At 44.1% G+C, this 26469-nt stretch overlaps 1 protein-coding gene across 2 annotated transcripts in view; it reads right to left on the bottom strand.

Annotated features, from left to right (window-relative positions):
- vps13c (vacuolar protein sorting 13 homolog C) overlaps positions 1–26469 on the bottom strand; it is a 98844-nt gene that overhangs the window by 37498 nt on the left and 34877 nt on the right. For both annotated transcript variants that reach the window (XM_070907817.1, XM_070907809.1), the window contains 18 exons: positions 24093–24397; positions 22365–22512; positions 22168–22276; positions 21813–21937; positions 20404–20560; positions 20102–20178; positions 19871–19930; positions 19177–19330; positions 18917–19036; positions 18736–18839; positions 17570–17737; positions 15012–15316; positions 5446–5593; positions 4019–4157; positions 3719–3840; positions 3075–3241; positions 1770–2023; positions 46–272 (listed from right to left, as the gene is read on the bottom strand). In XM_070907817.1, coding sequence (XP_070763918.1) covers positions 46–272; positions 1770–2023; positions 3075–3241; positions 3719–3840; positions 4019–4157; positions 5446–5593; positions 15012–15316; positions 17570–17737; positions 18736–18839; positions 18917–19036; positions 19177–19330; positions 19871–19930; positions 20102–20178; positions 20404–20560; positions 21813–21937; positions 22168–22276; positions 22365–22512; positions 24093–24397 — 2889 coding nt within the window. The remainder of the gene's footprint in view (positions 1–45; positions 273–1769; positions 2024–3074; positions 3242–3718; positions 3841–4018; positions 4158–5445; positions 5594–15011; positions 15317–17569; positions 17738–18735; positions 18840–18916; positions 19037–19176; positions 19331–19870; positions 19931–20101; positions 20179–20403; positions 20561–21812; positions 21938–22167; positions 22277–22364; positions 22513–24092; positions 24398–26469) is intronic.

The raw sequence follows: 26469 nt of genomic DNA on the forward strand, positions 1-26469 counted from the left end.
TCAAACTATATAAATCTTCTGTGAGCCCACGTCATGTGACCTTACAGTGGTGATGGCCTTGTCTTCCTTGTTTCGGATGAAGGGGCAGGCGAGGACTTTCAGCTCCCTCAGGTTGGCTCTCATGTTCTGGGTACCGTCCTCCTCGGCCTGCAAGGTGAAGTCACACTGAAATGAGGCCACGAGGGCGGGGGCATCAGCCTTCATCAGGCTGGCCACAAACACCACTTCCGGGTCCACCACCACCGCCCGAAGACGAGTCCTAACCATCAAGGCTGCAGAGAGAAGACAAATAGGTGATGTCTTTAAGTTGAATATTCAGATTTTTCTTTATTGTTGTAATTAATAAAATTAATCTATTCTGGTATTTCTTAACTGCATTTGAGACATTCAATTATGATCTCCTTGTTGAAAGGTTGGAAATGTGGGTCTAAATCATGTTTACCAAACATATCAAGACATCTGTGTTTCTGTTGGGGAGTTGTTTTCAGAAACACTAAATATTTCATGGTTCAGTTCTGTTCTTTTCTGTCTGTACATGCTGCCTTTCGGTTCTAGTATCCATAAACATGGTATTTGTTGTTACGCCGATGACACACAACCCTATTTCTCTGCTTCACCTGATTATCTGAGCCCTGTCAACACTCTTTTAATTACCTTTCACAAATCAGTGATTTGACAGCTCAAACCTTTCTACAGTTGAATAAGGACAAAACTGAGATTTTGGTTAATGAGGAACAGGCCAAAAGAGAAAACCTCACATCTCAGTGCATTCCCTTGATAGTAATTTTTCTTTTGAAGCACACATTCCAGTCACTAAATGGGCCTATTACCATTTCACAAACACTGCCAAGGTCACATCACTTGTTTACCCATGTCTTGATAACTGTAATGCATTCATTTTCTTGATTGTAAGCTGAACCTTTCATAATATTTCACCACGTAAAAAAAAAAAGTAAAAAAGGAGGCAACATTTACATTAACTACTACTGTTAAATAAGCTTGACAATGAACTGAAATACTTAAAGCAAGTGAACCAAATGAAAAACTGAATCAGCACATGATATCATCTGTGTGGGATTTTTGTGTATGTAAGCGAATTTGACTTTTGAACAAAACAATAGAAACACACGCAACCAATTAGCAGACTTAATTTTCATTCATTTAACTTTAGTTTTATATTTATGTGAAAATCTGCACAGAAACTACAGTCTTCTTTTTTCGGAGTGATAAAGAATACATCTATTATTTGAGTTAATCTTACTTAGTTCATATATGAAATATGTATTTATTAAAATCAGTGTTATTTGTTTTATCAGTTTGTTAAAATAAATTCTAATTCAAGGAGTCATTTTTTTCACCTCTGTGGTTTCTGAACTTTTTGACCTATGACCCATTAAAGCTAAACTACATCTTCGTGCACCTACCAGCTGTGACCAGCTGAACCACAGAGTGATTTATGTTTTTAGTGGTAAGATTCACAGGAATTTCAAAAGCAAACAAATTCTCATTTTGTTTAGCAGAAATATGCTTTTTATACTTTGTCATTCTGTCCTGTCATCTTACAAGCCCTCATATTTATCTTAAGATCCTGTGCCGATCCCATGCCACAGTATTAATTGGTAATTATTTACTGTTCATTTTATTAATTGTTAAATCTCTTATTTGTTGTATGTTTTTTTGCCTTGTTTTTAATGTTGCTATTATTTAGATATAGGTATACCACCCCCGTCTTAGTATTCAGATCTCTCTATTCAGATTCTTGGACTTACTGGTCTTGGCGTTGGCTCGTGGCTCAGTGGTCGGTCTCAGTGGCAGTCTGTCGCTTGGTGCAGACGCAGTGGTCTGAGTCGAACCCTGTGGCAGAGCCTGCAGGAAGAAATCTGCAACGGCCATCAGAAACTCCACACTGGCACACAGGTAGAGTTTCTGCAGAACAGCCACCACCTCCCGTTCTTCAGCGCTCTGTCGATATGTCACATCGATCATCGCCTCCAAGCTCTCCTCGTCTCTGCGACCAACCATCCTGCAGCCACGAGGAAACATAACAACACAACAGGGAGATTTAAGGTGAGTTAACACGGGTTCACTGATTGATAACAGTCACATGTCATTACTACAAACCACATTTTTATATTATAGAAAACTTCCTGCTGATACAACAAAACTGGTAGTTTTTGTTCTAAATATGTCCAAAATATAATCCATATAAGGATGTAATTATAAAGAGATTTATTGGAAAAGACAAAATACAATTTTTACATGTTTTATAGTTAAGTGAGGTTTAAAACAAGCTGCTCCGTAATAAAAGTGCAGCGGTGCCATTTCCTGAAAAACTTCTGTTGGGAATTATATTATATATATTATTTTAATTAGTATACAGAAACACATGATGCTGAAGTTGAAGAACCACAAGGGGGCAACAGAGGTCTTGAGTCAATAAACATGCAACCAAACTCTGGCTGTATTCAAACCGCCTATTATACTACAGTATATACTGATTTGGCCAAAGTGTAGCACGTAGTATGCAGTATGCAAACAAAAGCTAAATATGCAGTTTGTCAAAAACACCCGGATGTCGTACTGAGTCGGAAAAACTCTCCAGTCTGCACTGGACCAGTCTACCTCACATACTGTGTCCCACAATGCAAAGCACTGGCGGAGGTTTGCCATTAACGCTATGTAAACTTATTTCACCTCAGCAGTCACCAAAACCTGTTTTTGAACAAATAAACAACCCAGTTACTGAATCTACACTCAGATCAGATCCACAAGGCCTCATTTAAAGGTTTGTTCTGACTTTCATCAGAATACCTGCAGGATTAACACTGTGCCTGGCCGGCATACTGCATAATACATCCATGACAGTTACTGCATACTACTATGAACAGCAGTATGTAGTACATACAGTATGTTGTACATACTGCATTTGCAGGAAGTCAAATTCCCAACAACAGCCTCATCAAAGTGTTCTTCTTCTTCCCTTTAAAAACTGAGATGGTTGTAACTGTCAGTGTTTAAATGTTGCTGTTCATCAAACAGTCAGAGAGAGAAACTAGACGTCATGTGACTCTTACCGTGAGGTCACCCTCTCCATGCCCGTCCTCAGGTCATCCAGCGTGCAGGCGGTGAGGACGGTGGTCACCTCCATGTTGCCGTTGGCCAGGATCTTCCCTGAAGTTTTCAGCAGGTGGAGGGCAAACTCGCCGAGTCTGAGGTTCTCCTGGCGGTGGAGGTCTGATGGCTGCAGGGAACAAGAACAACAGTGTGCTGATCCTGAACCAACGGACCCAGCTGACCCTAAACCAGCTGAGCCTGAGTCAACAGAGCCTGAATCAGCAATAATTAATAATCCAGGACCAACTGAACCTGAACCAGCTGATCCTGAACCAGCTGCACCTGTCAGCCCCATAGACCTTGATTCATTCCTGCATGTATTTTTCTACAACATGAGTGAAGTAAAGTTTAGTACTTTTAGGTTAAACTAATCCAGAAAAGTATTGATATTTACACAGTGTCAAACTAGATTTTAGGATCACGATTATTAGATACAAGATTAGAAAAGTATGCAGCTCTGGTATCTTTACCCATGTATAGAAATGTTAAGAGATTTCTTTAGGCGGAACATCTGAAGGAAACAAACACAGAACTTTCCAGAACACTAAGAGAATCTAATCCAGAAGTCTACTTAAAACCCATCAGCAGTTGTGTGCTAACTGACCTGTTTTGGGTTGTTGCTGTACAGAACCAGACCAAGAGACTCAATGTTGAAGTTAAACTTCATGGTCTCTAAAGCTTCATCCTCCTCTTCATCACTGCTTACAGTCGGCTTCCTAACATTACCTGAACTCATAAAATACAGATGACATCAACAAAACGCAACACAACATGAAACAATCAAAAATATAAAAGTAATCTCATCAGCAGAGAAACAGAAGGTAACCAACATCAGTGTGCATATTTCTACATACATGTATGAATATTTGTGAAAATAAATCTGTTCTGTTTCTGTGTGTCAGACCTGTCGGGGGGCCTCCAGCTGTTCGGAGCTGCAGACTGGCCTCGTGCCTCGGGCCGGTGGGCTCCAGACTGCCTGCCTCTCCCAGATTTTCCATCAGGATCTTCAGCAGCACCGTCAGGTCATCCTGACTCAGCTCCACCTACAGGCCGAGCACAGACACAGCACTTATAACAGGCACTATACCTTTCTTCACTAGACCGTAATCACTCACTTTAAATGCCAGTATAGCTGATCTCATCCTAGCTGCTGTCATTAAGCTGTATTTTTGTTGTAGTGATCATAAAATAATGATAATGAAAATATCTGCATCTAAACAGCTTGGAGTTCACTGCTGGTTCAGGTATTATTCATGAGCCGGGATCAAATGTCAGACTACTTTAGATATCTCATAACTGAAACAGAAAAATATGTAAATGAGAACAACTACATCAACACAGTACGGGGGGGGCAGTGGCTGTCTCCCTCCTTCTCTCTCTAATTACAAACTAACTAGCTCTACTGTATATGTGTTCAAAGGGTGACCCTGAGGCTGTAACAAATGAAATGCATAAAAACTTAAAGATGGCAGAGCGGGGAAAGAGCTGGTGGACGGACACACACACCGCTGAGGTGTGAGCAGGCAGATGAAGAATGGAGATACAGGGTTTTGTCAGGAAAACAGGTTGCATTAAATTAAGGAGCTGATGAACAGTGATCATCAGACACGCCACTCCACCTGAAACATCTCCTGTACATGCAGAGTAGGTAACAGATTTTAGATTTTGTTTTCTATAATAATTTAGTTTCTTAATATCTGCGATCATCTTATCATCATCGATAGTCGATCTGAACGCCAATCAGTACAACCCTGATGCTGATGGGAATGTCTACAGACAAATTCAATTCAGTTTTCACTGCACAGAGGAGACTAGTGCAGCTACACTTCAACACTACAGGAGAGGACTGTCATCAGAACGAACTGTACCTTTGGTGGTGCACATGTCAACTGGTTGCAAAAACAAGAACAAAGTAGTTAGAAAGTCTGCAGAAATCACAGGGTTCAGCTAAGGTGATCTCAGTGCAGTTAGCTACAAGTTAAATATGTGGCGTATGCTGTGTGAAAGTTCACCCTGAAGGTTAATGTTTTATTTTACTCTTTATGATGTGCATGGAGGTGATCTTTGTTTCAGACGAGGTGGTCTACCTTTGCTATAAAACACAGTGGGAAACCCTGAAATGGAGGTTTGTCTGTACGACTGCAGGACTCATTTTGTTTTATCAAATAATCAACTCATCACTCTGTGGTGTCTCCAATGACTGTAAAAGATATTATAGTCAGATGTTTTTATGATCTTTTAATGTTGAAAGAGTTCCAGTCACTACTCATATGTCTGGTATCAAATATAACATTCATATTTATCTACATATCTTCCTCCACCTTCTCTAACCTTCATGGGCTTCAGATCTCCATCGATCTCCACGGCGACCATCTTCTTGTACCAGGAAGCTGACAGGTTCCTCTTGATGTTCAGGTGCAGGTTTACTGGTTCCAGCAGCTCAGTGCAGGGTCGACCTGACGCCGGGTCCATGCAGGTCCTGATAGACAACAGAGAAACAGAGTTTAAATCAAGTCAAGTCTTTATATATATATATATATATATATATATATATATATATATATATATACACACACACTACTCACAAAAAGTTAGGGATATTCGACTTTCTGGTGAAATTTATGGAAAATGTAAAAGGTTCATGCTACAGTGATATTATATCATGAAAGCAGGGCATTTAATCAGAAATATTTTATTTCCCATTCAAGAGTAGAAAGTTGAAAGTAGAAAGTTGCATAATTTAGAGCTAAAAGTATGTACAAAATATAAAAATAAGAAATAGAAAATAAAAATATACACATTTACAGTATTTAAGTGAAAAATAAAGTAAAAAATAAAAACAATAACAATGAATATGTATGTGTATATATATATATATATATACATGTGTATGTATGGCACTGTTGTGTATGACTATATATGTATTGCACTGAAACATTTAAAGAATAAATAGTGAGGTAGTATATGAACAGGTGAAGTAGGTCCAGATTTCCAGTCTCTTCCTGAGTGTCTGACACTCAGAGGAAGGAGTTGAACAGTTTGATGGCCACAGACATTTCCTGTGGCGCTCTGTTGTACATTTGGGAGGAATGAGTCTCCCACTGAAGGTGCTCTTGTGTCCTACCAGGACGTCATGGAGAGGATGCGAAACATTGTCCAAGATGCCCCGCAGCTTAGACAGCATCCTCCTCTCTGACACCACCGTCAGAGAGTCCAGCTCCACCCCCACAACGTCACTGGCCTTGCGGATCAGTTTGTTTAGTCTGTTGGAGTCCGCCACCCTCAGCCTGCTGCCCCAGCATGCAACAGCATAGAGGATAGCACTGGCCACCACAGACTCATAAAACATCCTCAGCATAGTCCGGCAGATGTTGAAGGACCTCAGCTGCCTCAGAAAATAGAGACGGCTCTGGCCCTTCCTGGAGAGGGCATTAGTGTTCTTTACCCAGTCCAGTTTATTTTCTATGTGAATTCCCAGGAACTTTTAATCCTCTACAATGTCCACACTGACCCCCTGGATGGAAACAGGGGTCATCGGCGCCTTGGTCCACCACAACTGCCCCCCACAGTGCCCCCCCTCCTCCAACATCGACACCTCTGTCTGTCCTTGAAAGAGATGTGAACAGGCTCTTCAAGAGACAAAACCCCCGGAAAGCTGCTGGACCAGACTCCATCTCCCCATCCTGCCTGAAGCGCTGCGCCGATCTGCTGCCTCCGGTGTTCATGGACATCTTCAACACCTCACTGGAGACATGCCACATGCCAGCCTGCTTCAAGGCCTCCACCATCATCCCCGTCCCCAAAAAACCAGGGCCCACAGGATTAAATGACTACAGACCCGTCACCCTGACCTCTGTGGTCATGAAATCATTTGAACCCCTGGTCTTGTCCCACCTCAAATCCATCACCGACCCTCTGCTGGACCCCCCGCAGTTCGCCTACAGAGCCAACAGGTCTGTAGACGACGCCGTCAACTTGGCCCTACACTTCATCCTCCAGCACCTGAACTCCGCAGGATCCTATGCCAGGATCCTGTTTGTGGACTTCAGCTCTGCCTTCAACACGATCGTCCCGGCTCTTCTTCGGCTCTTCTTCAGCTCTCCCAGCTCAATGTGCCTGACCCCACCTGCAGGTGGATCACAGAGTTCCTGTCTGACAGAAAGCAGCACGTGAAGCTGGGATCAGCACCGGCTCCCCTCAAGGCTGTGTTCTTTCTCCTCTACTCTTCTCCCTGTACACCAACAGCTGCACCTCCAGTCACCAGTCCGTCAAGCTCCTGAAGTTCGCGGACGACACCACCCTCATCGGACTCATCTCTGGAGAAGATGAGCCTGCCTACAGGTGGGAGATTGACCATCTGGTGACCTGGTGCAACAGCAACAACCTGGAGCTTAACGCTTCAAAGACAGTGGAGATGGTTGTTGACTTCAGGAAGATCGCAGGACCCACCCGCCCCCATCACCCTGTGTGACTCTCCAGTGGACACTGTGGAGTCCTTCCGTTTCCTGGGCTCCATCATCAGCCAGGACCTCCGGTGGGAGCTGAAAATCAGCTCCCTCATCAAGAAAGCCCAACAGAGGATGTACTTCCTGAGGCAGCTGAGGAAGTTTAACCTGCCACAAAAAATGCTGGTTCACTTCTACACGGCCATCATAGAGTTCATCCTCACCTCCTCCATCACTGTCTAGTACGCTGCTGCCGCCACCAAGTACAGACGCAGACTGCAGCGTATCATCCGCTCTGCAGAGAGGGTGATCGGCTGCAACCTCCCATCTCTTCAGGACCTGTACTCCTCCAGGACCCTGAGGAGAGCAGGGAAGATCGCTGCCGACCCCTCCCACCCCGGACACCATCTGTTCGACCCCCTCCCCTCTGGCAGGAGGCTGCGGTCCATCAGGACCAAAACCTCCCGCCGCAAAAACTGTTTCTTCCCCTCTGCAGTCAACCTGACAAACTCACATTGACCCCCCCCCCCCCCCCCCTCCCAGAACACAAACACAAGTTATACGTTATATTAACGTACATCACCCCTGTCCCCCCTGCATTACATTAACGCACCCACCCCCTACTGGACACTTTATTCTGGTCACTGCACTGCTTGTTATTTATCAAATTTTTATTTTTCTTCTCATTTTACCTTTTATATTCTACTTATTTGTTATCGAAAAACAATAGCACCTTCAGACCACAGCAAATTCCTTGTAATGTATGTTACTTGGCAATAAACAGTTTCTGATTCTGATTCTGATTCTGAGATCAACAGTAAGTTCCTTTGTCTTTGTCACGTTGAGCTGCAGGTGGTTCTGCTCGCACCATGCGACAAAGTTGTCCACAGCAGCCCTGTACTCCTCCTCCTCACCCTTGCTGATACATCCAACTATTGCTGAGTCATCAAAAAACTTCTGAAGGTGGCAGGTCTCTGTGCAGTAGCTGAAGTCCGTGGTGTAGATGGTGAAGAGGAAGGGAGAGAGGACAGTCCCCTGCGGGGCCCCGGTGTTGCTGACCACTCTGTCTGACACACAGTGTTGTAAGCGCACATACTGTAGTCACGAGGGGGGCATCCACCTGCATCTCCGTCAGCTTCTCACCCAGTAGAGCACTAGAGAAGTCAAAAAACATGACGCTCGCAGTGCTCGCCGGCTTATCCAGATGGGCGTAGACGCGGTTGAGCAGGTAGATAATGACATCCTCAACTCCAAGTTGGGGCTGGTAGGCGAACTGAAGGGGGTCCATGTGTGGCTTGACCAAGGGCCTGAGCTGCTCCAGGACGAGTCTCTCCACGGTCTTCATGATGTGGGAGGTCAGTGCCACCGGTCTGTAGTCCTTGGAGCCACTGGGACACGGCGTCTTCGGCACAGGAACGAGGCAGGACGTCTTCCACAGCACAGGGACCCTCTGAAAACTCAGGCTCATGTTGAAGACATGGTGAAGTACTCCACATAGCTGGGGGGCACAGGCTTTAAGCACCCTGGGGCTGACACCATCAGGGCCTGCAGCCTTGCTTGAGTGGAGTCTCATCAGCTGTCTCCTAACATGGTCAGCAGTGAAGCACATTGTCGAGGTGACCAGCGGGGGAGGGGTGGTGTCGTCAGGTTGTAGAGTGCCGTCAGCCTGGGGACTGGGGAACGAGGTGTGAGGAAAGCTCTCTCGGGGGGGGGGGGGGGGGGGGGGGGGACTGTGAGGAGCAGGAGGGGGAGGGGGAAGTGGAATAGGTGAAGGTTGGAGGCAGACAGCAGAAGAGTCATGGGGGGGTTGAGCAGGGCCCACAGAGTCAAATCTGTTGGAAAACAGATTCAGTTCGTTGGCCCGCTCAACACTGCCTTCAGCTCCTCTGTTGTTGGTCGGCCTGTAACCCGTGATGGTCCTCATTCCACTCCAGACCTCTCTGGTGTTGTTCTGCTGGAGTTTCCACTCCAGCTTCCTCCTGTACTTGTCCTTGGCCTCCCTGATCTTTACCTTCAGTTCCCACTGGATCGTTCTCACCTCGTCCCTGTTGCCAGCTCTGAAGGACCTCTTCTTTTTATTTAGGATGGCCTTGATGTCCTTTCTCACCCATGGCCTGTTATTTGAATAACACTGGACAGTCCTTGCTGGGACAGTGGAGTCCACACAGAAATTTATGTAATCCGTGATGCACTCTGTGAGCCCATCAATGTCCTCTCCATGCAGCTCACAGAGTGCCTGCCAGTCAATCATCTCAAAACATCCCTGAAGTGTCTCATAAGCCTCCTCTGACCATTTCCTCACTGTCCTCGTGGTTGCAGACTGGCTCTTGACTGGAGGCACATAACAGGGGTTGAGGTGCACTAGATTGTGGTCTGACCTACCCAGAGGGGGGAGGGTCAGTCACAACAATGGCATGTGAGAATTCCCTGGGCAAATAATACGGCCTGAGTCCAACAGCCAACAGTTCAATGTCCGGGCAACAGACACGATCCTTGATGGTGATGTGGAAAGGATTGCACCACCTTTTGTTCACGAGAACGGCAAGCCCCCCCCCTTTACGCTTACCGCTCCCGGCGCAATCCCTGTCGGCCCGGACGGTCTGAAAGCCGTCAATTGAAACGTTGTCGTCGGGAATGTCCTGGTGCAGCCATGTCTTCGTAAAGAACATTAAACTACACTCCCGGTACTCCCCCTGATTCCTGGCCAGCGCTGTTAGCTCGTCCATCTTGTTTGCCAGCGATCTCACATTGCCCATGATGAGAGAGGGGAGACACGGCTTATGTCTCCTTTTCTCCATAAGCCTCTGCTGTCTCGACCCAACTCTCTTCCCTCCTCGCTTCGTTCCCCCTCTGCAACCTCTGCGTGTTTTTCTCCAGATTTCAGCGGGGATCTCCGATGATCTGGTCTCCAAGCCGGCCGGCTTCAGAGCGATCAGCTGATCTCTGGAGTAAACAAAGCGGCCCAGAAGTTGCTGCGCGACTGTTCAATGTTTGAATGAAAGTAATTCCAGAGTGAAAAAAAGTACCAGAACTCTCTCCACCAGCATGTTTGAAGAGGGCACAACTTCAAAAGTCAGTACTTAAAAAGTAAAAAGTTCTGAGTTAAATAAAGAAATAAGGAAAAAAAGTAAGAAAAAGAAGAAAACAAACAGGAGCGACTGTAACAGGCTGCATGCACGGTCTGCGCATGCGCACAACATATTAAGTAGAAACATGCAATGGTAATTTCTTCATCTCAAACTATTTATTGAAACAAAAGCTAACAACAGTGGTGGTGGTATCAATTACAGCTTGACACCGACGTCTCATGCTGTTCACAACTTGACTTATTGTCTGCTGAGGCATGGCATTCCACTCTTCTTGAAGGGCTGCCCTCAGGTCATTGAGGTTCTGGGGTGCGGGGTTACACACGACGACTCAGCTGATCCCATAGGTTTGCTATGGGATTCAGGTCTGGAGAAAGTGCAGGCCACTCCATTTGAGGTACCCCAGCCTCCAGCAGCCGTTCCCTGATGATGCAACCTCGATGAGCTGGGGCATTGTCGTCCATGAAGATGAAATCAGGCCTGTGTTGCTCATGCAGAGGCACAATGACTGGATTAATGATGTTATTCAGGTAGTATCGGCTTGTCACAATACCATTCACAAGGTGTAGGGCAGTTCTGTATTGACTAGACACACCTGCCCAGACTGTAACACCACCACCTCCAAAAGGCTCCGCAGGGCAGTGTTCACAATGAAGCGGTCATCAGCATGGGATGTGGCCAAAGGACGTCCACTTCTATGCCTTTCTGTGACTCTTCCAGTCTCTATGTGTCTCTGTTGCAACCTGCTGATGACTCTCTGTGACACTCTAAGCTCAGTGGCAACTTCCCTCTGAGAACATCCCGTTTGAAGCCTTGCAATGGCCAGGTACTGTTGATCGATTGTTAGGTGTCGTCTTGGTCTCATGATGCCAAAATGTGAACAGCACGATGAAGAGGACTGTTTAAATACAAATTGTCATTGTACCAGAACATTTAGTGGTCGATTCATGGATCAGACACTTGTTGTGATTTTTGCGGTTAATCACCTTGTTAGAGAACAGCATGTTATGCAATAAGTACTGAAACACTGAACAGTTGGACATGTGCATTCAAAAGTTTAGAGAAGGTCAAATTAAGTTCACCTGTAAAGGTTATAGTGCATTTTAGGTGCATTCTGAAATTTCACCCGAAAGCCGAATATCCCTAACTTTTTGTGAGTAGTGTATAGATACACTGCTCAAAAAAATTAAAGGAACACTTTGAAAACACATCTCAATGGGAAAAAAATCATGCTGGATATCTATACTGATATGGACTGTGTAATGAGTTAGGAACGAAAGGATGCCACATCGTCAAATGAAAATTATCAATCTACAGAGGGCTGAATTCAAAGACACCGTGAAAATCAAAGTGAAAAAATGATGCAGCAGGCTAGTCCATTTTGCTGAAATTCCATTGCAGCAACTCAAAATGGTACTCAGTACTGTGTATTGCCCCCACGTCCTTGTAAGCATGCCTGACAACGTCGATGGATGGTGTCCTGGGGTATCTCCTTCCAGACCTGGACCAGGGCATCACTGAGCTCCTGGACAGTCTGAGGTGCAACCTAGCGGCCTCAGATGGACTGAAACATAATGTCCCAGAGGTGTTCTATTGGATTCAGGTCAGGCGAGCGTGGGGGCCAGTCAATGGTATCAATTACTTCATCCTCCAGGAGCTGCCTGCATACTCTCGCCACATGAGGCCAGGCATTGTTGTGTACCAGGAGGAACCCAGGACCCACTGCACCAGCGTAGGGTCTGACAATGTGTCCAAGGATTTCATCCCGATACCTAATGGCAGTCAGGGTGCCGTTGTCTAGCCTGTAGAGGTCTGTGCGTCCCTCCATGGATATGCCTCCCCAGACCATCACTGAGCCACCACCAAAACGGTCATGCTGAACGATGTTACAGGCAGCATAACATTCTCCATGGCTTCTCCAGACCCTTTCACCTCTGTCACATGTGCTCAGGGTGAACCTGCTCTCATGTGTGAAAAGCACAGGGCGCCAGTGGCAGACCTGCCAATTCTGGTGTTCTATGGCAAATGCCAATCGAGCTCCACGGTGTCGGGCAGTGAGCACAGGGCCCACTAGAGGACGTCGGACCCTCAGGCCACCCTCATGAAGTCTGTTTCTGATTGATTGGTCAGAGACATTCACACCAGTGGCCTGCTGGAGGTCATTTTGTAGGGCTCTGGCAGTGCTCAACCTGTTCCTCCTTGCACGAAGGAGCAGATACCGGTCCTGCTGATGGGTTAAGGACCTTCTACGGCCCTGTCCAGCTCTCCTAGAGTAACTGCCTGTCTCCTGGAATCTCCTCCATGCTCTTGAGACTGTGCTGGGAGACAGAGCAAACCTTCTGGCAATGGCACGTATTGATGTGCCATCCTGGAGGAGTTGGACTGCAACCTCTGTAGGGTCCAGGTATTGCTTCATGCTACCAGTAGTGACACTGACCCTAGCCAAATGCAAAACTGGTGAAAAACAGTCAGAAAAGATGAGGAGGGAAAAAATGTCAGTGGTGTGATGACCCCTGAGGTCATCTTGAAGGCAGCTCTAGGTGGTCTATTTCTATTGGTTGTGTGAGTGGCTGCTTGGTGTGATCAGGGGCACCTGTGGGCCCCACTGTTCCCAGGTTACAAAAGAGCTGGCTGATTTGCAATCACTCTCTCTGCTTCCCTCCACAGGTAACACACATCCCGGTTTTGGTTATCGTGTTTTAGTTTTCCCTTTCAGGACTTGGTTGACGTTTGCAACACTTGAATTGACATGATTCACGCGTGCATCACGCCAACACCACTGACTCTACTGATGTTCATAATCCATACTATTTTTGGCTTTTATTTGATTTAAGTTAATAAAAATAAGCCTACTGTTCATACTTTGTGTGTCTCTCCTTTTGTTGTGGCCACCTTAAGCCAGGTCATAACAGTGGGCTCCACCTGGAAAACCATTCCTGTTTTGGGGGTCGTCTCATTGTTGCCCCTCTAGTGCACCTGTTGTTAATTTCATGAACACCAAAGCAGCTAAAACTGATTAACAACCCCCTCTGCTACTTAACTGACCAGATCAATATCCCAGTAGGTTAATTAACTTGATGCTATACTCTGATTAAAAAGTGTTCCTTTAATTTTTTTGAGCAGTGTGTGTATGTGTGTGTGTATATATCAGGCATAACATTATGACCACCTGCCTAATATTGTATTGCTCCCCCTTTTGCTGCCAAAACAGCCCTGACCCGTCAAGGCATGGGCCCCTAGACCCCTAAAGGTGTGCTGTGGTATCTGGCACCAAGATGTTAGCAGCAGATCCTTTAAGTCCTGTAAGTTGCGAGGTGGGGCCTCCATGGATCGGACTTGTTTGTCCAGCACATCCCACAGATGCTCAATTGGATTGAGATCTGGGGAATTTGGAGGCCAAGTCAACACCTCAAACCATTCCTGAACCATTTTTGCTTTGTGGCAAGGCGCATTATCCTGCTGAAAGAGGCCACAGCCATCAGGGAATATCGTTTCCATGAAAGGGTGTACATGGTCTGCAACAATGCTTAGGTAGGTGGTACGTGTCAAAGTAACATCCACATGGGTGGCAGGGTTAGGGTTAGGGTTAGGGTTAGGACCCAAGGTTTCCCAGCATAACATTGCCCAAAGCATCACACTGCTTCCGCCGGCTTGCCTTCTTCCCATAGTGCATCCTGGTGCCATGTGTTCCCCAGGTAAGCGACGCACACGCATCCGGCCATCCACGTGATGTAAAAGAAAACGTGATTCATCAGACCAGCCTTCGCTCCCCACGTGCATCAATGAGCCTTGGCCGCCCATGACCCTGTCGCCGGTTCACCACTGTTCCTTCCTTGGACCACTTTTGATAGATACTGACCACTGCAGACTGGGAACACCCCACAAGAGCTGCAGTTTTGGAGGTGCTCTGACCCAGTCGTCTAGCCATCACAATTTGGCCCTTGTCGCTCAAATCCTTATGCTTGCCCATTTTTCCTGCTTCTAACATATCAACTTTGAGAACAAAATGTTCATTTGTTGCCTAATATATCCCAGGTGGGGTTAACCCTAACCCTAACCCTAAGAAGAGATACTCAGTGTTATTCACTTCACCTGTCAGTGGTCGTAATGTTATGCCTGATCGGTGTATAATGAATGTTTAAGTTCTCCTTCTGTTGTTCACAACAAAGAACAGTTTCTTTTAGTTTCTTGACTTGTGAATATGTCTTGTTTTGGTGTGCAGGTGCATGCAGAAAAGAAGCGACTGGAGAAGAATATAATCTTATTCACATCTTTAGTCCTGACAAAATGCTGCTGAGTCTTTGGTTTCAGACTGTTTTTCTGCTGCTTCGGGAGGAGATCTTAGTATCTGAATCGAATAACTGACCTGGAGAGTTTGAGGTGCGTCAGCTGGACGTTCATGTGGTCGATGACAGCCGGCAGCGGGCATCCGTCGACAGGCAGCAGAGAGAAGCTGTTTCCCACCGTGATCAGACCCAGGTCCATCACAAGCGCATCGAGGGAGGTGGAGGACTGGGGGATGATAATGAGTGGAGCCTTAAGATTGATGTCCACGGACAGACGGAAACTCTTCTGGGCAAAGTCTCGAACGCTGGATGCCGCCTTTTCTGCAGCCTGAGCCGTCGCAGCGCTCAGAGCCTCTTTAGCTGTCTGAAAGTTGTTGGTGAAGCTCTGAATGAAAAGACATAAACAATGAGAAAGACTTAGCTCCTAAGTCTAAATCCATTCAAATTTTGGCTATTTTTACAAACTAACTCAAACATTGAGGTCGGAGGCCTAATGATTAAGGCACATAAGCGCATAAACTCAATGTCTATGGTCAGATTCCTGGTAGGGGGACATTTGACATTTGTTACATACCCCCCCTACCTCTTTCCATTTTTTCTGTCTGTATCTCTACTATCACTATCAACTAAGGAAAAAATACAAAACACAGATCTCTTTATTTCTTTATTAAGACTAACCCCTTGAGATGTACCACCAACCTGTGAATAACTATTAGAATAAGACTTAATGTATCGTTTGTATTTACAAAACCTGTTGCAAAGAGAAGAGTTACTTCAACAAATGACAGTAGCATTGTGGCAGTTTTAAGCTTTTGAGAGCAACTCTCATATGTTTTAGTGGATCTCCTGGTTTCTAACACTTGTTCTAACTGCCTATAATTACAAAAAACTATACCACTTATTAAAACAAAAACTAAACCAAAACACCTACACTACTCACAAAAAGTTAGGGATATTCGACTTTCGGGTGAAATTTATAGAAAATGTAAAAAGTTCATGCTACAGTGATATTATATCATGAAAGTAGGGCATTTAAGTAGAAGCATGCAATGGTAATTTCTTCATCTCAAACTATTTATTGAAACAAACAACATTGGTGGGTATACCACAACAAAAAATGTCAATGTCTCAACAACTTGTCATGTGAGCATCAATTACAGCTTGACAACGACGTCTCATGCTGTTCACAAGTCGACTTATTGTCTGCTGAGGCATGGCATTCCACTCTTCTTGAAGGGCTGCCCTCAGGTCATTGAGGTTCTGGGGTGCAGGGTTACGACCCTCTACACGACGACTCAGCTGATCCCATAGGTTTGCTATGGGATTCAGGTCTGGAGAAAGTGCAGGCCACTCCATTTGAGGTACCCCAGCCTCCAGCAGCCGTTCCCTGATAATGCGACCTTGATGAGCTGGGGCATTGTGGTCCATGAAGATGAAATCAGGCCTGTGTTGCTCATGCAGAGGCACAATGACTGGATTAATGATGTTATTCAGGTAGTATCGGCTTGTCACAGTACCATTCACAAGGTGTAGGGCAGTTCTGTATTGACTAGACACACCTGCCCAGACTGTAACACCACCACCTCCAAAGGCTCCGCAGGGCACTGTTCACAATGAAGCGGTCATCAGCATGGGATGTGGCCAAAGGACGTCCACTTCTATGCCTTTCTGTGACTCTTCCAGTCTCTCTGTGTCTCTGTGGCTGATGCATAGCGTTCTCCTTGACGTCTCCAACAGCACTGAGGCCCACTGGTTCCTCGTCCAGCGTAAATGCTCCCTGGCCCATGCAAGACGATGACGCCTGTGCCTGGTGGTGTGGTCAGGTACCCTTGCAGGTCGTCTAACACGCAGACCATGCTGATGTAAGCGGTTTTGAATGGTCTGACGTGACACTCGGGTGCCTCTCACCTCCCTTAAACGTGCCTGGAGTTGAGTGGCATTCACCATCCGGCTCAGCAGGGCAGTGTTCACAATGAAGCGGTCATCAGCATGGGATGTGGCCAAAGGACGTCCACTTCTATGCCTTTCTGTGACTCTTCCAGTCTCTCTGTGTCTCTGTTGCAACCTGCTGATGACACTCTGTGATACTCTAAGCTCAGTGGCAACTTCCCTCTGAGAACATCCCGTTTGAAGCCTCGCAATGGCCAGGTCCTGTTGATCGATTGTTAGGTGTCGTCTTGGTCTCATGATGTCAAAATGTGAACAGCATGATGAAGAGGACTGCTTAAATACAAATTGTCATTGAACCAGAATATTTAGTGGTCGATTCATGGATCAGACACTTGTTGTGATTTTTGCGGTTAATCACCTCGTTAGAGAACAGTATGTTATGCAATAAGTACTGAAACATTGAACAGTTGGACATGTGCATTCAAAAGTTTAGAGAAGGTCAAATTAAGTTCACCTGTAAAGGTTATAGTGCATTTTAGGTCCATTCTGAAATTTCATCCGAAAGCCAAATATCCCTAACTTTTTATGAGTAGTGTATATTGGAAAAACTGACAGAAAATAACACACAACTAAGATCTTAAAACTGTAATAACTCTGGTTAAGTAAAAATAATCACATTAGAATTCTTTCATCAAACAGAGAATTTAACTTAAAACCAGTCAATCTGACTCAGCTGTGTGAAACTCACCAGCAGAGACATGATGAACTTATGCAGGTAAACCACTTGGATGCAGCCCACGTTCAGCTTCACTCTGCCATCAGTTTTGGACGTGTCAGTGTAACCGCCGCCTTCTGTGGCGTTAGGAGTCAGACTCATGGTGAAGCTGAACACCTCATCACCAACGATGGAGATGGCCTGAAGGACAGAAAAATCAGAGTTCAACGCCCTTTATTCAACCTGACTGCAGCAGCAAAGAACAGAAACAAATCATTGTGAAGATTTAGGATACGGTCAGTTCCCCAGATGTTTGATGATGTTTAAGAATGGAGTTACGGTCCAAGTAGTCCATGGTAGTCTGAGAAACTCCTGGGTAGTTTGAGGTAATTCAGGGGAGTCTGAGGGAGTCCAGGGTACTATGAGGTAGTGAGACTATTTTTTATATCGTTCTGGGTGGTACCTTCAGGGCAGTCTGGAATCCTCTAGGGACTTCTGTAGTGGTGTAACATAATGTAGTTGATCAGTGATCCGTACGGACCCTCCAACGCGGTTTCAGCATGTATGTGAACCGCAGATTAATTGCGAAATTTAACCATCATAGAGTGAAATACAGTTTTACTGCCACTGTTACTTTTTAAAGTAATAATTCCTTAAATAAATCTTAAATCTTGATGCAGAGTTGCACTGAAAAGACAGACAAGACAGATGCATGCTGTGTTTTACTCTGAAGTGCAATGGTTGGGTTAGGGACGAGCGAGTGATTTAAAAGCCACCGCTCTCCGATCTGGGACATAGCCCTGGATAGTCTGGGGTATTCTAAGGTACCGTACACACCTAAGTAGTCCAGGGTTGTACCTCCTGGATAGTATCTCCAGTAGTTCATGTGAATAATCTATGGTAAACCAGAGTGACATAGGGTAGTCCAGCATAGTGTAGAGTATGTCAATGGTAGTCTGAGGTAGTCTAGGGTAGTCTGAAGGAGTCCAGGGTAGTCTGAGGGAGTCCATAGTAGCATGAGGAAGTCCAGCGTAGTCTGAGGGAGCCAGCATCTGCATAAGATTGGTCAGAGGTTGTCTAGGCAGATTTGAAGTAATATGAAGTAGTCCAGGGTAGTTTGAGGTAAATCAGACTATGTCAAAGTAGTCCTGGGTAGTACCTTCAGTAATCAGCATTAACACGGTAAGACACTGGCTGACCTTCTTGTGGATGCTTTTGGGATCAACGTTGAGGACGATGAAATCTCTCAGGCGGGCTGATATATGAGTTTGTGGTCCTTGCATCAGCAAAGAGCCATTAATACCTAAAAGACACGTCAAAATGGGTAAATTAGTATTGGTGTTAACGAATGACAGCAGACAAAAAGCTGTGATTCTGTACCTTGGATCTTTATGTCGGCCATGTTGCAGCTCTGGTCGCAAACCAGAACATTGAAGGCTCCCAGCGTCATCATCACCTTCAGGTCGATGACTTCACTATCTGCAGGCGACACCACCACCGCTGATGGGAAACACAACGTGTTAAAGACAAGTCTGACATGTTGAGTTTTAGTTCATGGCTTTGAGGAGAATGCAATGCAGTTCTTTGCTTTCTCTACACTTAAACTGAAATATGAGCTCATGTGTGAGTGTTGTACTGACTGGACTTGGTGGAAACCGTCTTGTCCTCTGTCTTCGGCCTGATCTCTCTTTCTGGAGATGGCATGCTGCTGGACAACAGCGCAGCAGACAGGAAGTTGATGGCTGACAGCAGAGCCTCAGTGTGGAGCATGAGGTCGAGAGAGGTGAAGGTCACCTGGAGAAAGGGAACGCAAAATGAGTGTAATAATAATCTGTGTGTAATAACAACTTCAGAATAATTTTCAAGGAGTCTGAAGAACTCTTTAGTACTAATTATTGGGAAAATTGGGACACAATTCAATTCAGTTCAAATTTATCAATTTCATCTCATTGCAAGTGCAACCTGGAGGCCTTAAATTCAGAAGACAGTAGCTCAGCTGAACAGGTTTAAATTGAGTTTGTCTTTCAATTTCTATTTTCCCTACAGTCAGTAACTTACAGTTCTTTCAAAGTAATTTCTCTGAGATTACTAGGAAATTATAGACCATTAAAATAAAGCATTACATATAATCACTTGGCTGCACTGCTGTCAGCTGTCCACAGTGTCAGTGTTCATCTGACCACCAGACGGAGCCAAAGAGTTACAAACATTAACTTTCTGATCCGAAAACAGCATAGGTGAAGCTTCAATAACAAACATATGAACTGATGATCAAAGAAAGAGAGAATCAAAGTGTGTGTGTGTGTGTGTGTGTGTGTGTGTGGATGAACTCACATTGATCATCTGTTCAGTGTTCTTGTAGACTGTGGAGAAGTTTGGCCCAGAGCGGTCAGCCTGTGGAAACAGAGTCAAACAGTGAGGACAGGAAGTTCAACTTGATTGAAAATGTTGAATCACAAATATTTTGTTCTGCGCTCACAAATCATCTCCTGCTCTAACAGATGACAGCACACCTGTGTATCTCAACAGGTAATCAAATAAAATGTGAGTTACTGATGTCATCACCTTGAAGTACTGCACTTTGAGCAGTTCAGGTGCAGACACCGAAGAGTTGATGAGACACAGCGGCTCCCCACTTGAGTCTGAAACAAGAAACCAAATAAATCGTCAACTCCAACATCGCTGTACATATTTATATGTTTGATCATGTGTACCAGAACACCTGCTACTTCCTGTCAAAACAGGAAGTAGTTGGGACATCATAGAAAAGACAGTATAATACACAACAGAAATGAACATAATGTAACAACATTCACAGAGGCACTATTATTATTATTACGAAACATGGTCTGCTGAGAGGCTCTGACCTTTGAACTCCAGGCACTTCATGGTGATCTTGTTGATGTACGTTGTTGCGCACATGTCATACTTCCTGACTTTGGTGTCGATGCCCAGGTGAGCAACGTGAAAGACCAGGAAAGGTGACTCCTTCTGCTCCCTGGGTTTCTTTAGGGTCAACAACACCTTTAAGAGGAAACAGAATCAGATAAATAAGACGCCTGAAGGGTGGTCGGCAGAATGCCACCATGTTGGAGGAACAATCAGAGCAAACCGCCAACAGCCTGCAAGCCCGGGATGAGGCAGATCAGAGAGGAGTTAGGAGCAAGAGTAAGAGAGAGATCTTAGGGTGTCGTCTGTGAAAGGGGTGGCGATGTCCAATGTCAACGACGTGAAACGTCGCTCCTCCAACCCCAGGTCTATTCTGTCTTAATTATTTAGTATTCATATTATTATTTCTTTTCTAAAGAATGAATTTAGGTGATTTAGTTTATCACATGTCTAATGCTTTCATGTTTAAAATGTTGCCCGACTGAAAGAAGCTGAAAGATACCAAACACTTCATATAGATATTCATAGACAGTGTTAATCCAGGTTTAAATGGCATAAATGGCAATTGTATACGACAACTGATTCAAACATATATATATATATATATATATATATCTGTATATATGTTTACATATATGCACAGCACCTTAAATGAGTGAAACACTTTGTACAAAACTTAGTAAATATCAGGGTCCATACATGTCACACACATGTCTCCTAAACAGGCACATACACTCGCGTGTGTGTGTGTTGTTAGCTCAGTTTTTGTTATGATGACACAAGACACATACACTTACCCCATGCATATAGAGCTCTACATATATGGATATGTCTATCCATATATGGGTATGGCAAATTAAATAGTACAAAAATCAGTTTGGAATATGTGTTTCTTTCATCTATCATTTTCTTCCACTATGATCAATTCACTGGTTATATGAACGCATATTAACATTTCCCGTTTCATTAACTGAATAAAAAGACCACACATCCAACCTTTAGCTCTGGATTAGTGGATACAGGTAACCAGTTCTTTAAAGTTCAGGGTTTTATTGTCCCTGCATCAGCATTTTACGACAAAACTTTTCAGACGGTTAGTTAAACATAGCATAATAATTCATATACATTTAATTCTGCATGGTAAAGTCAGTTCCTTTGTTTCCTGAATTAAGAATGTCAAATCTGAGTCAGCCAAAGTCCTGGGAGGTGGGAGAATGAGCAGTTATCAAATGGGTCCTGTTGAAAATTGACCAATAGTCACTTAACTTCACTATCGTCTGAGGTCTGGCCGGGTTTTATAGGGAGGAGTTTATCTGGGAGGGTTCATTCTTTTATCAATAAAAAAAAGTCTCAATCAAACTTCTTGCAGCATTTGTAGATTTCGTACCTCTTTGATTTCAAAGTTGAGGAGAATGTTGATGGTGTTTTCAGTCAGACCTCCGTTGCTGGTGGCCAACACACCATCACATCCTGTCACCACCTCCACCTGCTGCTGAGCAAGCTCCGCCTTCTCTGAGGAGGGAAACAGGTCTTAAAAAAAACAACACATTTCCCTGTCGTCAGATCATCTTTTAGTGTCTGACTAGTTAAATGAAGGTGATATCAACCAGGTCAGGGTACACACCAGAACCAAAAGGTTAACTAAGGTATTGTGAATAAAATATTATCGGTGTTGATGCAGGACAGCTGAAACACAATGAGTTTCTGGCAGATTTCCCATCATGCACTGAGAGTAAAGTTACCTTGAGCCACCTGTCTTTTAACATCCATGCTATGCTCTTTACTCCCCTCCCCGATGTTCTCCACCAGGATCTTCATCAGCACACAGAGGTCTTCCTCGCCCAGACTCATCTGACAAACACATGACACAGTTTCATATCTTACTCTGAAAAACAGTTAAATCACAGTTTTACAACAACAACAAACATGTGAGACGTACATTGAGAGACCGGAGGACTCCCTGGACCTGGACTCCGGGGATCTTGGTGAACCAGGAAGAAGCCAGGTTCCTGGTGATGAGCAGCTCTAAGTTGATTGGCTGGAGGATTTCAATGTCCAGCTGAGAGGAGTCTCGTTTCAGTGTGGTTCTAAAAACACATTTATTCAACAATTAATCAGCTTTGTGTTTTTATGCGTTTGGTCATCATCATGTTTCAATGGAGCTCAGATGAGGGAATGTTGTGAACACTCTTCCTGTTGGTATGTTCAAGGACACAAGAACACAAACAAACACAAACAACCAAAATTCACTTCATCCTTTTTACAGTTTCTTTGTTTAATGATGCTGTTTTTGAGTATCACAGCTAATCAATTTGTTCATACTATTTCTGCCCTGATGAAGACTGTGTAAGGTTAAAACTGGTCACCGTTTTAAACCAATATGCTCGACTAAATAAAGGCTTTTAATATAATTTTTCTCTTTTCTCTGTCTTAAGGCCCACTCACACCAGAAACAGGCAGAGTAAAGTTCATCAGCTCATCCTCACAACATATTTGGTTCTAGACTTCTCACAGGGTTAGTTGGTGAACCATTGTAGCTGGAGAGCAAGCTGGGAACAAGGCTGTTTTGTACCCCGATATTTTGTTCTCAGGATTATATATAATTTAAAATTTTCAACAGTTAACACGCTAGCTCGTCTGCAAATAGGACAAACAGTTTATTAAAAGCTGTGTTATGGCCTTGGCCATATTTCCTGATCTATGTCTAGTTTTGTTCCTCTGTTTTGTGTGGCTATGTTTGTGTGACTGGCTGGATTTGTGTGTTCGGCCTGGGGAGTGTCTACTGCTGAACATCCTACGTCTTAAAAAGCCTTTTGTAGTTGCTTTATGTGTTAGATCTGTAAGATCCTGTTAGGCCTAGTTCCCTTGTTGTTTAGCTGTAAGTACCTGTGTAAATGTTGTAATGACAAGCTATATCGATATGTTTAGTCGTAGTTCTGTTACTATTAAAGCTGCTATTATTAATCTCAGCTAGTATTACAGCTATTTCTACTGCTAGTGCTGCCATACATCTTTGCCTATCTGTCTGTCTGTCTGTCTATCTGTCTCTCCCCCTCTCTCTCTCTCTCTCTCTCTCTCTCAAACCCAACCGGTCAAAGCAGATGACCGCCCACCTAGAGTCTGGTTCTGCTCGAGGTTTCTGCCTCTTAAAAGGAAGTTTTTCCTTGCCACTGTCGCCAAAGTGCTTGCTCATGGTGGGAACTGTTGGGTCTCTGTAATAACATTATAAAGAGTCGGTCTAGACCTGCTCTATTTTGTAAGGTGTCATGAGATGACTTTGTTGTGATTTGGCGCTATATAAATAAAATTGAATTGAATTGAATTGAATTGTATATGATGTCCTACTGTCTCCTACAATAGTTTCCTCCATGCAGGATTCTCTGTCAGCACCGCTCGTCATTGGTCAACAATTCACAGTTCAAAGTTCACCAAAGTTGAACTCAACACAAAAAAACTGCATATTTCTTGTGTTTTGAGTGAATCCACTGATCACAGCGGGTCGATTGAAATTAAGTCAATTCATGGCAAAATGTTTTAAATGTTTTAAATGCTGGTGTGCCTTCAGGATGGCTAAACTACATCCTTTTCCGAACTTCCACTTCTACTGAGTTCAAGACGATGATAAATATTGATTCTCAGAGTTTATTCTGAGGGTTTGTGTTGATACCTTGAGAGTTTCAGCTGAGTCAGCTTGACGTCCATCTTCTCCACCACCGCCGGCAGAGAGAAACCTTCAGCCAGCATCAAGGAGAAGCTGTTTCCCACCGTGATCAGACCCAGATCCGCCACCACGGCATTATGGGAGGTGGAGGACTGGGGGATGATGATGAGTGGAGCCTTCAGCTTGATGTCCATAGACAGACGGAAACTCTTCTGGGCAAAGCCCCGAACTCTGGATGCCGCCTTCTCCGCCGCCTGAGCCGTCGCAGTGCTCAGAGCTTCTTTAGCCGTCTGGAAGTTATCGACGAACATCTGAAGAGCAAAATAAATCCAGAGTGTAACGACAAACAACAAAGCGTCACATGATGAAGACTTGGAGAGAAACACCAAGAAGGAGCAAAGTCAGAGGGAGCCGATGTGAGGCGTTCACTGCCTGCACTGACCGTACAGTCATTTCTGTTTCATAAACCTTCAGATGAATGATATGAACCACAGACTAATAACACCAGAGTCTTTAATCTGGTTTATTTCTTTCTAATAAAACAACTGGCTCACAAATGTTTCTGCATTTACACATCAGCTGGTTTTCTAAAAAATAATAAAAGTTTTCACTCTGTAAATGCAAAAACTGAACATATTTATGAACCAATAGTTTCATATAATCAAATTTTAAGTTTTTGAAACAAAAAGGAAGTTCAACAAGTTTTCAAGGAAGTGAGGTCACACAGGCAGAAGTCATGTTGGGGGGCGGGGGGGGAGGGGTAGTGGGGTAATGATGATGGCTGAGTGATTTGCATAGCACTTATGGAGGAAGTGAGCTCTGATAACTGTTGCAAGTCGTGCATGAAAAGCATCTCACTATCTGTGCTCAACCTGTCAGATCAAATGCAACCTACAAACATTCAGAGCGCTTGTTTTGACATTCTCACAGGTTCAGATGGGTGGAGTTTAAAGCTTTAAGGGCCAGGTGTTTTCAGGTACACTGTGGTGTATTAACCAGACTCACAAGGCTGAAGTCACGGTTTGGTAAAAAGACTCCTTGTGCATAAGAATTTAAATAACAGGAGGAAACACGTTAGAGGATTCTGTGACGGTGAGGTTGCTGTAAAATTCTCCACCTCTGAAAAACAGCGGAAACATAGTGCAGATGAGATTAATGACGAGGGTTGTGGTAAGAAAAGAAACTTTATATCTTAATCCAGAGAGTGAATTAGCTATCTAGAGATAGATAAAAAATAGACTAGTAAAATATAAGCCTATTTATAAATAATAATAATTTTACAATGAACACAATCTCAGGTTATTTTGTCACAGCTAACAGTGGAAGGGGAGACGTAGTTTGTGTTCAACTTTCTCAGGGAATCTGAGTTGTCCAGATGTGGTCACCAACAAATAAACAACACACATCTGCTGCTGCTGGAAAACTGATGGTTTTACATGTTTTAATCATAAATGTGAAAATATGAAAACTGATTTCCTTCCTCTCAGGCAGCTAATGAACTTTCAGCAGAGAGATCTTTATGTTATTTCATCATCAAGCATGATGGTGAAACTAGTTGTTGAATTTAAGGACGCTCAGACATCTGAGATTTAAGAGAGCTGCTGAAGTGTTATATTGAGCCAAGTTGGCTGATAATCAACATAACAAAACAAACAATAAACAAACATGGATGTTATGAAAAGCATAGTCTCTATAGCAAATCCTCTCCACACTTTGGAGACAGGTCTGGCTCAACCCATCGTCCTTCTGGGATAGAAGATAAAAACGTTCTGGCGTGTTTGTCTGTCTTTAAACCAATCACAATCGTCTTGGGCGGGTCTGAACACAGGTTATATACAGTTGTGCTCATGAGTTTACATACCCTGGCAGAATTTGTAAAATGTATACCATTGAAACATGAATGATCAGGCAAAATAAATAATAAATATTATAATAATATAAATAAATTTATTTTATTTTAAATGGGACTCAAACTAAACTATGAGGCATCTAAAAAAAGAACAATCATTAAATAAAGCATAACAATAGTCAAAATACTGAGATGGTCCCTGTTCAAAAGTTTGCATACCCTTAGTTCTTAACACTGTGTATTGCCCCCTTTAGCATCAATGACAGCTTGTAGTCTTTTATGATAGCTGTGGATGAGCCCCTTTATTTTCTCAGATGGTAAAGCTGCTCATTCTTCTTGGCAAAAAACTTCCAGGTCCTGTAAATTCTTGGGCTGTCTTGCATGAACTGCACATTTGCGATCTCCCCAAAGTGGCTCAATAATATTGAGGTCAGGAGACTGTGATGGCCACTCCAGAACCTTCACTCTTTTCTGCTGTAGCCAAAGACAGGTCGACTTGGCCTTGTGTTTTGGATCATTGTCATGTTGGAAAGT

The sequence above is a fragment of the Enoplosus armatus genome, chromosome 1 (genome assembly GCF_043641665.1).
Source record: "Enoplosus armatus isolate fEnoArm2 chromosome 1, fEnoArm2.hap1, whole genome shotgun sequence".
NCBI lineage: Eukaryota > Metazoa > Chordata > Actinopteri > Centrarchiformes > Enoplosidae > Enoplosus > Enoplosus armatus.